Here is a 12943-nt window from a genome sequence, read left to right on the forward strand (position 1 = left end):
TGCGATGACGTGCCGCTAAACCTTTAGCTAAACACTAAAGTACACAGTCTTAGTTTAGCTATTTAGTGTTGTTGTCTCATTCTGGAACGCTGAACAGTACTTTTAAAAACAATATGGTCCTATTAGCTCACGCAATTATAATAATATATTAAATATAATAAGCAAAAACTGGGTCTCATTTAAAAAAAATGTACCTTTCGGTCATTTGTTTACAGTTTATTTAAACATTTTTACATAATGATGGAGTAATTCAACGGATCCAGATGGAAGTGACCTCCAGTCACTACGTGCATCAAGGTTATGTTCTTGTCGCACTCCTGAACTATCATCTAAAAACAGAGAAAAAAAACTTTCAAAATCGTAAAATTGTCCTGAAAAATCAGTATCAGGAATATGTCGTACAATGAATATAATGACAATGTCGGAAAACGTCAGAATCACGAGAGTGTCGTGAAAAAATAATATTATAACAATGTCGTGAAAAATCAATATCATGACAATGCCATGAAAAATCAATATCATGACAATGTGATGAAAAAATAAAAAATATGAGTGTCATTAGAGGTTTCTATATCCTAGAAATGCCCTAAAAGTCAATATTTTAAAAATGCTGTGAAAATCAATATCATGACATTGTCGTGAAAAATCAATATCATGCCAATATCGTGCTAATCAAAACTATGACAATATTGAAAACTTCAATATCACAATGATGTCGTGAAAAATCAATGCCATGACCATGTGAAAAATAAATATCATGACAATATCGTGAACACTTAATATCATAGCAAATGTTTTAAAAATCAATATAATGATCATCTCGTGAAAATCAATATCAATACAATGTCTTGAATATCAAAACCAGGATGATGTCGTCAAAAATATAAATGAAAATAGTATCGTGAAAAGTCAAATCCTGAAAATAAAAAAATAAAAATTACAACAACATCGCGAAAAATCAAAATCGTGACTATGTCGTTGAACATCAATATATGGCAATATCAATTTCATGAAAATGTCTTGTGAAATCATTGTCGTGAAAATGTCGTCGGACCAAATGGTAGAATCTTTCATGTTATTATGACGAAAATAATACCTTGAGGTTTTAAAAGATTTTAAGCTATTGTACGCATACTGTAGAGACTGACCGATATTATCGAAATGCCTCGCTTTCTCGATGTAAGGTATAGAACATATACCATGGAGAATGGCCAATATTAACTAACTGCCTATATAAGTCGATATAAGCTATTGAACACATACCATGGTGACAGACCAATATTAACTAACTGCCTATATAAGTCGATGTAAGCTGTTGAACACATACCATGGCGACAGACCAATATTAACTAACTGCTATATAAGTCGATGTAAGCTATTGAACACACACCATGGAGACTAACCAATATTAACTAATTGCATATATAAGTCGATGTAAGCTGTTGAACACATACCATGGAGACTGACCAATATTAACTAATTGCCTATATAAGTCGATGTAAGCTGTTGAACACATACCATGGAGACAGACCAATATTAACTAATTGCCTATATAAGTCGATGTAAGCTGTTGAACACATACCATGGTGACAGACCAATATTAACTAACTGCTATATAAGTCGATGTAAGCTGTTGAACACATACCATGGAGACTGACCAATATTAACTAATTGCCTATATAAGTCGATGTAAGCTGTTGAACACATACCATGGAGACTGGCCAATATTAACTAACTGCCTATATAAGTCGATGTAAGCTGTTGAACACATACCATGGAGACTGGCCAATATTAACTAACTGCCTATATAAGTCGATGTAAGCTGTTGAACACATACCATGGAGACTGACCAATATTAACTAACTGCTATATAAGTCGATGTAAGCTATTGAACACATACCATGGAGACAGACCAATATTAACTAATTGCCTATATAAGTCGATGTAAGCTGTTGAACACATATCATGGAGACTGGCCAATATTAACTAACTGCCTATATAAGTCGATGTAAGCTGTTGAACACATGCCATGGAGACAGACCAATATTAACTAATTGCCTATATAAGTCGATGTAAGCTGTTGAACACATACCATGGAGACTGGCCAATATTAACTAACTGCTATATAAGTCGATGTAAGCTATTGAACACATACCATGGAGACTAACCAATATTAACTAATTGCCTATATAAGTCGATGTAAGCTGTTGAACACATACCATGGTGACAGACCAATATTAACTAACTGCTATATAAGTCGATGTAAACTGTTGAACACATACCATGGAGACTGACCAATATTAACTAATTGCCTATATAAGTCGATGTAAGCTGTTGAACACATACCATGGAGACTGACCAATATTAACTAATTGCCTATATAAGTCGATGTAAGCTATTGAACATATACCATGGAGACTGGCCAATATTAACTAATTGCCTATATAAGTCGATGTAAGCTGTTGAACACATACCATGGAGACTGGCCAATATTAACTAACTGCCTATATAAGTCGATGTAAGCTGTTGAACACATACCATGGAGACTGACCAATATTAACTAACTGCTATATAAGTCGATGTAAGCTATTGAACACATACCATGGAGACAGACCAATATTAACTAATTGCCTATATAAGTCGATGTAAGCTGTTGAACACATATCATGGAGACTGGCCAATATTAACTAACTGCCTATATAAGTCGATGTAAGCTGTTGAACACATACCATGGAGACAGACCAATATTAACTAATTGCCTATATAAGTCGATGTAAGCTGTTGAACACATACCATGGAGACTGGCCAATATTAACTAACTGCTATATAAGTCGATGTAAGCTATTGAACACATACCATGGAGACTAACCAATATTAACTAATTGCATATATAAGTCGATGTAAGCTGTTGAACACATACCATGGTGACAGACCAATATTAACTAACTGCTATATAAGTCGATGTAAACTGTTGAACACATACCATGGAGACTGACCAATATTAACTAATTGCCTATATAAGTCGATGTAAGCTGTTGAACACATACCATGGAGACTGACCAATATTAACTAATTGCCTATATAAGTCGATGTAAGCTATTGAACATATACCATGGAGACTGGCCAATATTAACTAATTGCCTATATAAGTCGATGTAAGCTGTTGAACACATACCATGGAGACTGGCCAATATTAACTAATTGCCTATATAAGTCGATGTAAGCTGTTGAACACATACCATGGAGACTGACCAATATTAACTAATTGCCTATATAAGTCGATGTAAGCTAATGAACACATACCATGGTGACAGACCAATATTAACTAACTGCTATATAAGTCGATGTAAGCTTTTGAACACATACCATGGAGACTGACCAATATTAACTAATTGCCTATATAAGTCGATGTAAGCTATTGAACATATACCATGGTGACAGACCAATATTAACTAATTGCCTATATAAGTCGATGTAAGCTATTGAACATATACCATGGTGACTGGCCAATATTAACTAATTGCCTATATAAGTCGATGTAAGCTATTGAACATATACCATGGAGACTGACCAATATTAACTAATTGCCTATATAAGTCGATGTAAACTGTTGAACACATACCATGGAGACTGGCCAATATTAATTAACTGCCTATATAAGTCGATGTAAACTGTTGAACACATACCATGGTGACAGACCAATATTAATTAACTGCCTATATAAGTCGATGTAAGCTATTGAACACATACCATGGTGACATACCAATATTAACTAACTGCCTATGTAAGTCGATGTAAGCTGTTGAACACATACCATGGAGACTGACCAATATTAACTAATTGCCTATATAAGTCGATGTAAGCTGTTGAACACATACCATGGAGACTGGCCAATATTAACTAATTGCCTATATAAGTCGATGTAAGCTGTTGAACACATACCATGGAGACTGACCAATATTAACTAATTGCCTATATAAGTCGATGTAAGCTATTGAACATATACCATGGTGACAGACCAATATTAACTAACTGCTATATAAGTCGATGTAAGCTGTTGAACACATACCATGGAGACTGACCAATATTAACTAATTGCCTATATAAGTCGATGTAAGCTATTGAACATATACCATGGTGACAGACCAATATTAACTAATTGCCTATATAAGTCGATGTAAGCTATTGAACATATACCATGGAGACTGACCAATATTAACTAATTGCCTATATAAGTCGATGTAAGCTATTGAACATATACCATGGAGACTGACCAATATTAACTAATTGCCTGTATAAGTCGATGTAAACTGTTGAACACATACCATGGTGACAGACCAATATTAACTAACTGCTATATAAGTCGATGTAAGCTATTGAACATATACCATGGTGACAGACCAATATTAACTAATTGCCTATATAAGTCGATGTAAACTATTGAACACATGCCATGGAGACTGGCCAATATTAACTAACTGCCTATATAAGTCGATGTAAGCTATTGAACACATACCATGGTGACAGACCAATATTAACTAATTGCCTATATAAGTCGATGTAAACTGTTGAACACATACCATGGAGACAGACCAATATTAACTAATTGCCTATATAAGTCGATGTAAACTGTTGAACACATACCATGGAGACTGGCCAATATTAACTAACTGCCTATATAAGTCGATGTAAGCTATTGAACACATACCATGGTGACAGACCAATATTAACTAATTGCCTATATAAGTCGATGTAAGCTGTTGAACACATACCATGGTGACTGACCAATATTAACTAATTGCCTATATTTATCGTTGTAAGCTATTAAACACATACATGGAAATTTACCAATACTAATTAATTACCAAGATTGGTAGATGTAAGATATTGACCGCATACCATGGAGATTGACTAATATTATATATGGCTATAATAAACCCTGGCAAAAAATAGTGGTAAATATGCAATGTAACATGATAAAAGAGAAGAAACACTTCTTTCGGTTACTAAAATAAATAATCAATAATCCAAACTAACACGAAAACAGCTTCACTGAAAGACTGTCAATAGTATAAAGATAAATCTTAAAAATGTATACTTTGTTTGGTCAACAACATCAGGCATTAACATGTCCATTCGACTGCAAGATATCAGGGTGTAGAAATCGAATATTTGATGCAAGAACGATACGTTTAGGCGCGGTATTAATTTACCACACAAAAAGGGTCCGTTCAATAAAATATAAAAAATTGTTTCTAAAGTTCTCCCGGAAACGACGATTAATTGCCAACAAGCAATGCCTGATGTGATCATAACACCATAGAAGTAATAACCGAATGAAAATTGTTCCCATGCCTCAGAAACCTTAAGGTCTTTTTGAAAATAAATACTTTCAACACACGTTCCAGTAGATTTAGACCAGTGGAAATGAACTTTTAAAATATAATCTTTACCTTCTCTCTTTCAGAATTCTAACATAAAAAACAGAAATTAGATGGGGTTATTTAAAGATAGTCAGTCGGTTATAGTTACTGTTTAAAACGGACTATAATGAAACCGAGTGAATGGATATCGGTCCAGAGCCTTCGTTTTGATACTTCGATTGCGATAGGCTGTAATAAGTACGCATGCGCTTTAAATCACATAGAGAACAGTAGGTCACCTTAAAACCGCCTTGCAGACAACCGATGAATATTCCGGCAAGTCCTCCTTGGCTGGAATATTTCCCATCAAAGAATGTGGCGACTGGTGTGTATAGGGGAATTCTCTCACATATTGACATCACCTTGTGTAATGAAATTAAATACTGTTTATTTGCATGCTCTTCAAGATGAACAGGTTGATAAGCAATTTACCGCCGCCCCGCCGCCCTGGTCAGATCACGTGCGGTTTAGGAAGTCTCAGTTTCCTTTTAATACTAACGATATGTTTTCGTTTCATGATGCTTTATTGAATGATTATTGTGTTGCTTAAATAAATAAATCAAGATACATTATGAGGGGGTTTAGTTAGATTTGAGTGAGGGAGGAGCCAAATTACAGAAGAAAGGTTATACTCCCGAGAATAAACGCCGCGATTAAATAACGTCTCTACTTAGACGCAATTTTCGTCTGTTCTTGGAGAATGTTTTTAAATAACAGATTGTTTGATGCGATATGTCAACATTTGTTGTAATCCTTTCTTTAACAGAAATAAAGATTACTTAAAACTATAAGCTGCTTTTATGTTATAAGTGCGAATAGCTTACATTTTGCCCTCTTGTCCAGGTCTCCGAGTGGCCAGTAACGTTGCACATATTCATAACCAAAGCTTCTGGTGCCATGTGATCAAAAGTTTCCGAATGACAGTTTCCTGCCAAAGGATTCGTTTGCTTGATTCCATATCCCAAAGTGCTAATGACATCCGCTTTCGTGCAGGTGTGGGACTCTGCAATTTACGAAACAAATTAATATGTTATGAGTGATAATATTCCAATTGTTTTTAGGGTCTATATGTTCTACCGTATGATGCCCGTGTCTTCGTCTGTCTTTTAACACAACTCTTCATCTTTGCAAGGTTACTAGTTATATTGTGAAGAGTCCCATTGTGATAAATGCTTGTATTCAATGGCGTGAAGCAAACAAATGCAGTCAATAGAGGGCCAACATATTTATTTATTTTGTTTTCTATGAGTTATATTTATTTCCAGAGATATTAAGTAAACAGCGCATACAAACGAGATTACTATATTTTCTTTACTTATGGAGATATACATAACTTCGACAATACTTTCCCGTGTTATCGTCAGTGTATTAGTGATTTTGGCCTAATTTTTCTGATCCATTTACAAACGATATGTCTTGAGCAAAAGCGTCTGATGGAATGTGATAGTAAATCGCAGAGCCATTTTCAATCCTGTTCCAAAGTATACAGTATTCTAGATCAAGCGCTGCCATTACTAACTAGATATCGTGAAAAGAGTCGTTAAAATCCCATTTATGTTGATTTAGTAGGGTAGAATTTAAAACTGTAAGAAAACATTCAATCTTTATCAATTTAATCAATGAACATTGAAAATACGATAAGGTATGCAATATCGCTAATTTGCAAGTGGTTACTGCCAACGTATGAAATAACTATTCTGACCCTTCCCTGTACGAAATAATCGATGTCGATATCCAATGTCTACGTACATTCACTGCATAATATGATCTCTGAATGTTTTACCGTTGAGATATTTCGGAATCGCGACGTTTTATTTGTTTTGAAATAGTACGCACCAGTAAATGTTGGAGTTGGGCTTATGGCTGTTGACGTCGAATGTGTAGAATGTGGTATGGTGTACTCACTCATTGGTTTGCTTTCGGACGTTGTTAGGCTAATGGTTGTTGTTGACACAGTATGATTTGGTGTGATATGAGCATTCATAGGTTCTGTAATTGTACATGAAGAAAATCAGTATTATTATGTTTGCATAAATTAGTAATATATTTATCTAAGGAACATTATTCGAGGTTTCAAGTTCTATTGTTTTAATATGTATATAACATGATATTGTTAATAAAGGCATATATAGTCGAAAGTGTGTTTATACATAATTCAAATGTATCGTGGCCCCGTAGAGTGCATTTTCAAAATATGACATCCTCAGATACATCTTTTGAAACGTATTACGAAGTCTCTTGGTCCCGTAGAGTGAATTTTCAAAAGATGCTATCCCATTATACATATTTCGAAAGTGTTCCGGCTCCGTACAGTTACAAAACTGAGGACAAAATCTGACCTAACGATCAAAATTAAAATGTATATAATGTTTTCTACCAACGAGATAGAATAATTAAAAGTTTGACATTAATGTATTTGACGTATCTCTGTAATTTGTTTGATATTTACATATTTTAAGAATGATTTTGTATGTTTGGAGTTTTCCGTATGAGCTTAATGTATGTGCTTATGCAAATTCCTAACGACAATGAAGATAAATGCATGCACCCTAATTTACCTGCAATTAATGTCATGTGTGTGTTGTTTTACAATCCAATTGTCAATGCAAAACAATAATAAAATCCACATTTTGTGTGTAGCACATGTGAGCTCTGAAGAGTACAAGTATATTGGCATGCAGTATATATGTCTATAGCCTTCTGTTCAAGGCATACAGTGTACATGTTTATAGCCTTGTGTTAAAGGCATACAGTATACATGTTTATAGTGTCGTGTTCAACGCATATAGTGTACACGTTTATAGTCTTGTGTTCAAGGCATATAGTGTACACTTTATAGCTATTTATTCTTTCTCCTCTTTACCACGCCGTAGATTAGACAATAAATACAATAATGACTTCAACACCAACAACATAAATGGTTGCTACAATACAAGGAACAATTTTCATTTTGAGGAAATCAGAAACAAAATAAAGTTAATGATACGAAATAATAATGGATGCAATAATTATAACGATAACAGTATGTTATTATTGCGAATAATGGTGATGATAACGATGCATTTCTCTTTCTGACAGTGCGATAAATAAATGCATCCAAGCACTCAGGAAAGAGCCTGTTTAGAGCAATCATGTGTATATTAGTGTATATGTGTATATTATTTAATTCAGTCTAACATACCTTGAAAGCAGCTACATATAATTCCGTTGACATCAGTAATTGCTGGAACAAAAAGAAATCACTGCATGATGCACGTATTATGTTTTCGTTTCTACTGAACCTAACAAAGTTTCAATATCAGACTTGTTTCCAAAGTGAAACTACTTTCCAATGTCAAAGTACCTGCCTATGTCAGTCCACTTTACATTGCCAAACTAATTAGCAACTTGCAAACTATTTTACAATGTCAAAATGTTTTCCATTGTCGAACTACTTTTCTGTGTCATATGTCAAAATACTTTCCAATGTCAAACTACTTTCTAATGTTAAAGTACTTTCCTAATACAAACTACTTTCCAATGTCAAACTAATTCAAATGTCAAAGTACTTTATAATGTCAACGAACTTTGTAGTGAGAAGCTAAATTGCAATGTCAAACTATTTTGCAATGTCAAACTACTTTCCAATGTTAAAATACTTTCCAATATCAGACTACGTACCAACGTCAAACTACTTTGCAATCTCAAACCAGTTTGCAATGTCAGACTATTTTCCGGTGTGAAACTACTATACAATGTCAATCTACTTTGAAATGTCAAAGTACTTTCCAATATCAAAACATTTTCCAATGTCAAACTACTTTCCAATGTCATATTAATTTCCAGTGTCAACCTACACTCCAATGTCAGTGTTATTTCCAATGCCAAGCTCCTTTGCAGTGTCAAAGTATTTTCTAATATCAAACTCAAATCCAAGGTCAAACTAATTTCCAATGTCAAATTACTCTTCAATGTCATATTACCTTCCAATGTCAAAGTACTTTTAAATGTCAAAATACTTTCGAACATGATACTGCTTTCCAAGTTCATACTATGTTCCAGTGTCAAACTGGTTTTCGTTGTCAAGCTATTTTCAGATGTCAAATTACTTTGCGACTTATACATTTGGCAGATCTTTACTGCGTATATTTTTTAATTTTCTAACGAAAACAAAACCAAATATTTAAATTTCAAGGGTAAATGCCCTTACTTATCTTCTGAAAATTCTGCAAATATAATTGCAAGCAAAATATAAAATGCTGATTGTATTACTTTATTTATAAGAAAACCAAAGTAAGGAAAATTAATTTCTTTACGTATACATTATCTTCTACTTTAAAAATGTTGGCGAAAGAATACTTTATTTTGAAAACGTTTTCAGACTGCTGATGAAACAGCACTTAACACAAATGTTTCCTAAACAACTGTAACATTCAGTCATAACTGGCATACGCATTTCCTTTTAAACTAATTTTGATCATTTTGCCGTGTACATTACTTACTGGTGTAATGGTTGATGATCTCCCATTGGCAGTCCAAGTAGTTGTTTAAATTTGTTGGTAAGGAACCCAATTGAATAAAGGCTAAAACGAAACTAAATACTGCATATACTAATTCTATAATTAATTAGATAAATTCATTATGAAGTAATTTCTTGCACATTTCATTTACAGTATATTTCACACATTAAATATTCTATTATATTATTGCCTTCTCTGGAGGGAATTGTTTTCTTATAGTGTTGCGTAGTGGGGAATAGTGCCCCAGCAGAAGATAAAGGTCATATACTCCACCAAGTAACGCTTTCGGAGAACAGTTTCCGAAGAAGATGGCAATGATAAATCCAGTACATCACGAAATATGACGACACATAATATCAACGCATGGCAAATAATGCGTGCTGGAACATCAATCATTCCCGTAGTAAAGTATTGCATCATGTAGCCAAGGGGAAATACAACTTGTCCTAGAATAGATCCCTTTAGTCAGTCGGAGGGACCTTGAATATGTATCACTAGATGTGATAAATAGTTACAGTATGTATTATATTTGCAATGTAGTTTGTCAGCTTTTCTTATCGATTGTTCCTGAGTAACGGTTAAAAGGTCTTTATGACCTCTCTCCTTCCTGGTTTGCACCTCTAAACGTGTTTTGCCTTCATCCGTAACATTTTATAACTTCCAATTGATGTTTGCCCTTCATTCGCCCCTGAAACATGTCTGCTGGTGCAATTGTTTACGTGGATTTATTTCACATAGCGCCTCTACCAGTTGATTAAAATATTATATGCATTTATACCGGGTGAATTTCTAAAACAGTTACGTCTTTATATTCCATGAGAAATTACATTTCTGGTGTACACTATTGCAATGAATGCTCTAACGATACTGTATACAAGTCGATACTTTCAGATTTAAATGTTACCAAAAAGCATTTTAAGATCAAAACTTCATTGCCCAAAGAATGCTATATGTATTTCGTAGTATATTGGAGATTTTCAGTCATTAAATTCCAAGATAGCAATGACATAGTGCTCTGGTGCTTGTTTTGTGTTAATTTTTAATGTGAGAAAGTATTCCTCATTCATTAAGGAAGATTTTGATACGAAGAAACAACTCTTGAGGCAGGATGTCTTTTACACTTAGGGAAGGATATTCTTTGCACAGAAGATCTGGCAGGTGTTCAGATTGAATGGCCGAAAACATATCGTTGGATTACGTATTGTCTTCTGACAATAATGCCGCTGGAGTTGCATTGTGTTAATTAATGCAACGGTAGGATTAAAATATTTAATTCATTGAAATTGGACAGAAATTCATTACTTTATTTATGCAATGAGGTGTAAGTATTAAATTCCGTCACACTCTTAATATATTCTTGCCTATGCTGTCTTATACCTTGAGTTCATAACTAGTATTATTTTTAATAATAAAAAAATTTCCCAAAATAGATAGATAGGCTGATGCATGTGATGAAACAAATATAAGCAAAGATATACTCACCAATTACTTTCATTGTTTAATTATGTACTATGTCCTCTCAAAACTGCCCTTAATCCCCCATGAATACTCTCATAATTTTAAGGTAATGGGACGCAATAACAGATTTATAAAATCACACGTATTAATTTAGAGTGTACATAGAATTAATGAATATCATTTACTCTCCTCTGAACATACTATTTCAAAGTTTTCCATATTCCGATATAGTGACAGAAAGTTCTTTATGTCTTGGAGGTGAATAAGGTACAAACGGGCGAGAAGTAACACATGTGGACGGAACATTATATTCTAAAAATATATATTAATATTTTAGGGCGACGCCTATAGCTTATTGTTGCAAAATATATATACGCAAGTCAGTGCATTTTTAAAGATGATACCGTCCGCACCCATGCATCTGAAAGGGAAACTGGATGGAAACTGGAAAAACCGAATTCAAATTTCAAAATGTCGTCGATAAAGAAAGTCTAGATTTAAAAACAATTCAAAACATATTGAGAACTTGAAAAAAATCGTGTACAGATGAAAGTAAGTAGTATTCATTGCAAGGCTGATGTAATAGCTGTGTTTGAGAAATCTGGCATGGCCTCCCATTACATTACATTCTGAGAGCTATGATCTAGTCAGAGGAGATCACTAAGAACTTTGAGAAGTAAGGGAAAATAAATAAATATTTAATATTATGTGTGCGTAAATTTATCTTTTTTGGGATATAATACTTAATTAATATGTAACATTTCCTTCGGAATAATTTTGGAACTTTATTAAGGCATGAATGCATGTATAGATATATAGGTAGGAAGGTAGGTAGATCGTTTACCTCTATCATGTGGAGTACAGTGAACATGATTACTGTAGTACCCGAACAGATGGTCATAGACGTCTGAAGATGATGAAGACAACAAAATAAAGTAGTTATTGTTTTACATGATCAGACATTTTCGTGTGATATTTCGTTTAATTATCTCACACACAAGAACCGACCTACTTATATTATTCAGGACTGGAAAATTGGAATGAGAAATTTTAAGAAATTGCCCAAACATCCTGGACCTTCTATTCACATAATTCATGCAAAATCATTAACAATCAAGGGAAGAGTTGCTTGCTCAATACAAGTTTTAACTTGTCCCTGACTTCGAACAATGAGTTCTTTAACATAACCTATGTATAAAAGACTTTCTTCTTCCTTGCAATAGAACAATGGTTTGGTCGTTGTCCAGTAGTTACCCTCATGCATAGTTAATTAACTGTACTTTATTCTCAGAAACTTCAGATAATATGTGCAGTTTATCCAAGTAACATATTGTTATGGCTGAGGTTACAACAGATATTCTGCAAAGAAGAGAACTATAATAAAGTAAGAAATCTTGCCTTAGATGTCTTTGCAAGCCAAAGAAACATAATATCAATATATGTGGATGTGCACTTTGTTTCAATTTTCTTTAATTATGTTCTATTCGGACATACATATACACTGTTGGCAACGCTTGCTTTATGATAATTGTCTGTTATACAGCACTTGTGGCCAACCCTCGG

General features: G+C 33.8%; 1 protein-coding gene across 1 annotated transcript in view; it reads right to left on the reverse strand.

Moving 5' to 3' along the window:
• Positions 1 to 230: 230 nt before the first annotated feature.
• Positions 231 to 12943, reverse strand: part of LOC149791065 (uncharacterized) — a 36288-nt gene continuing 23575 nt past the window's right edge. Inside the window, exons 9-15 of the mRNA XM_089973276.1 lie at positions 12225 to 12287; positions 9905 to 9985; positions 8605 to 8646; positions 7260 to 7412; positions 6248 to 6426; positions 5663 to 5785; positions 231 to 329 (exon numbers count right to left, since the gene is read on the reverse strand). Coding sequence (XP_089829402.1) covers positions 231 to 329; positions 5663 to 5785; positions 6248 to 6426; positions 7260 to 7412; positions 8605 to 8646; positions 9905 to 9985; positions 12225 to 12287 — 740 coding nt within the window. The remainder of the gene's footprint in view (positions 330 to 5662; positions 5786 to 6247; positions 6427 to 7259; positions 7413 to 8604; positions 8647 to 9904; positions 9986 to 12224; positions 12288 to 12943) is intronic.

This window comes from Sinohyriopsis cumingii, chromosome 10 (genome assembly GCF_028554795.1).
Source record: "Sinohyriopsis cumingii isolate HCF-2022 chromosome 10, ASM2855479v2, whole genome shotgun sequence".
NCBI lineage: Eukaryota > Metazoa > Mollusca > Bivalvia > Unionida > Unionidae > Sinohyriopsis > Sinohyriopsis cumingii.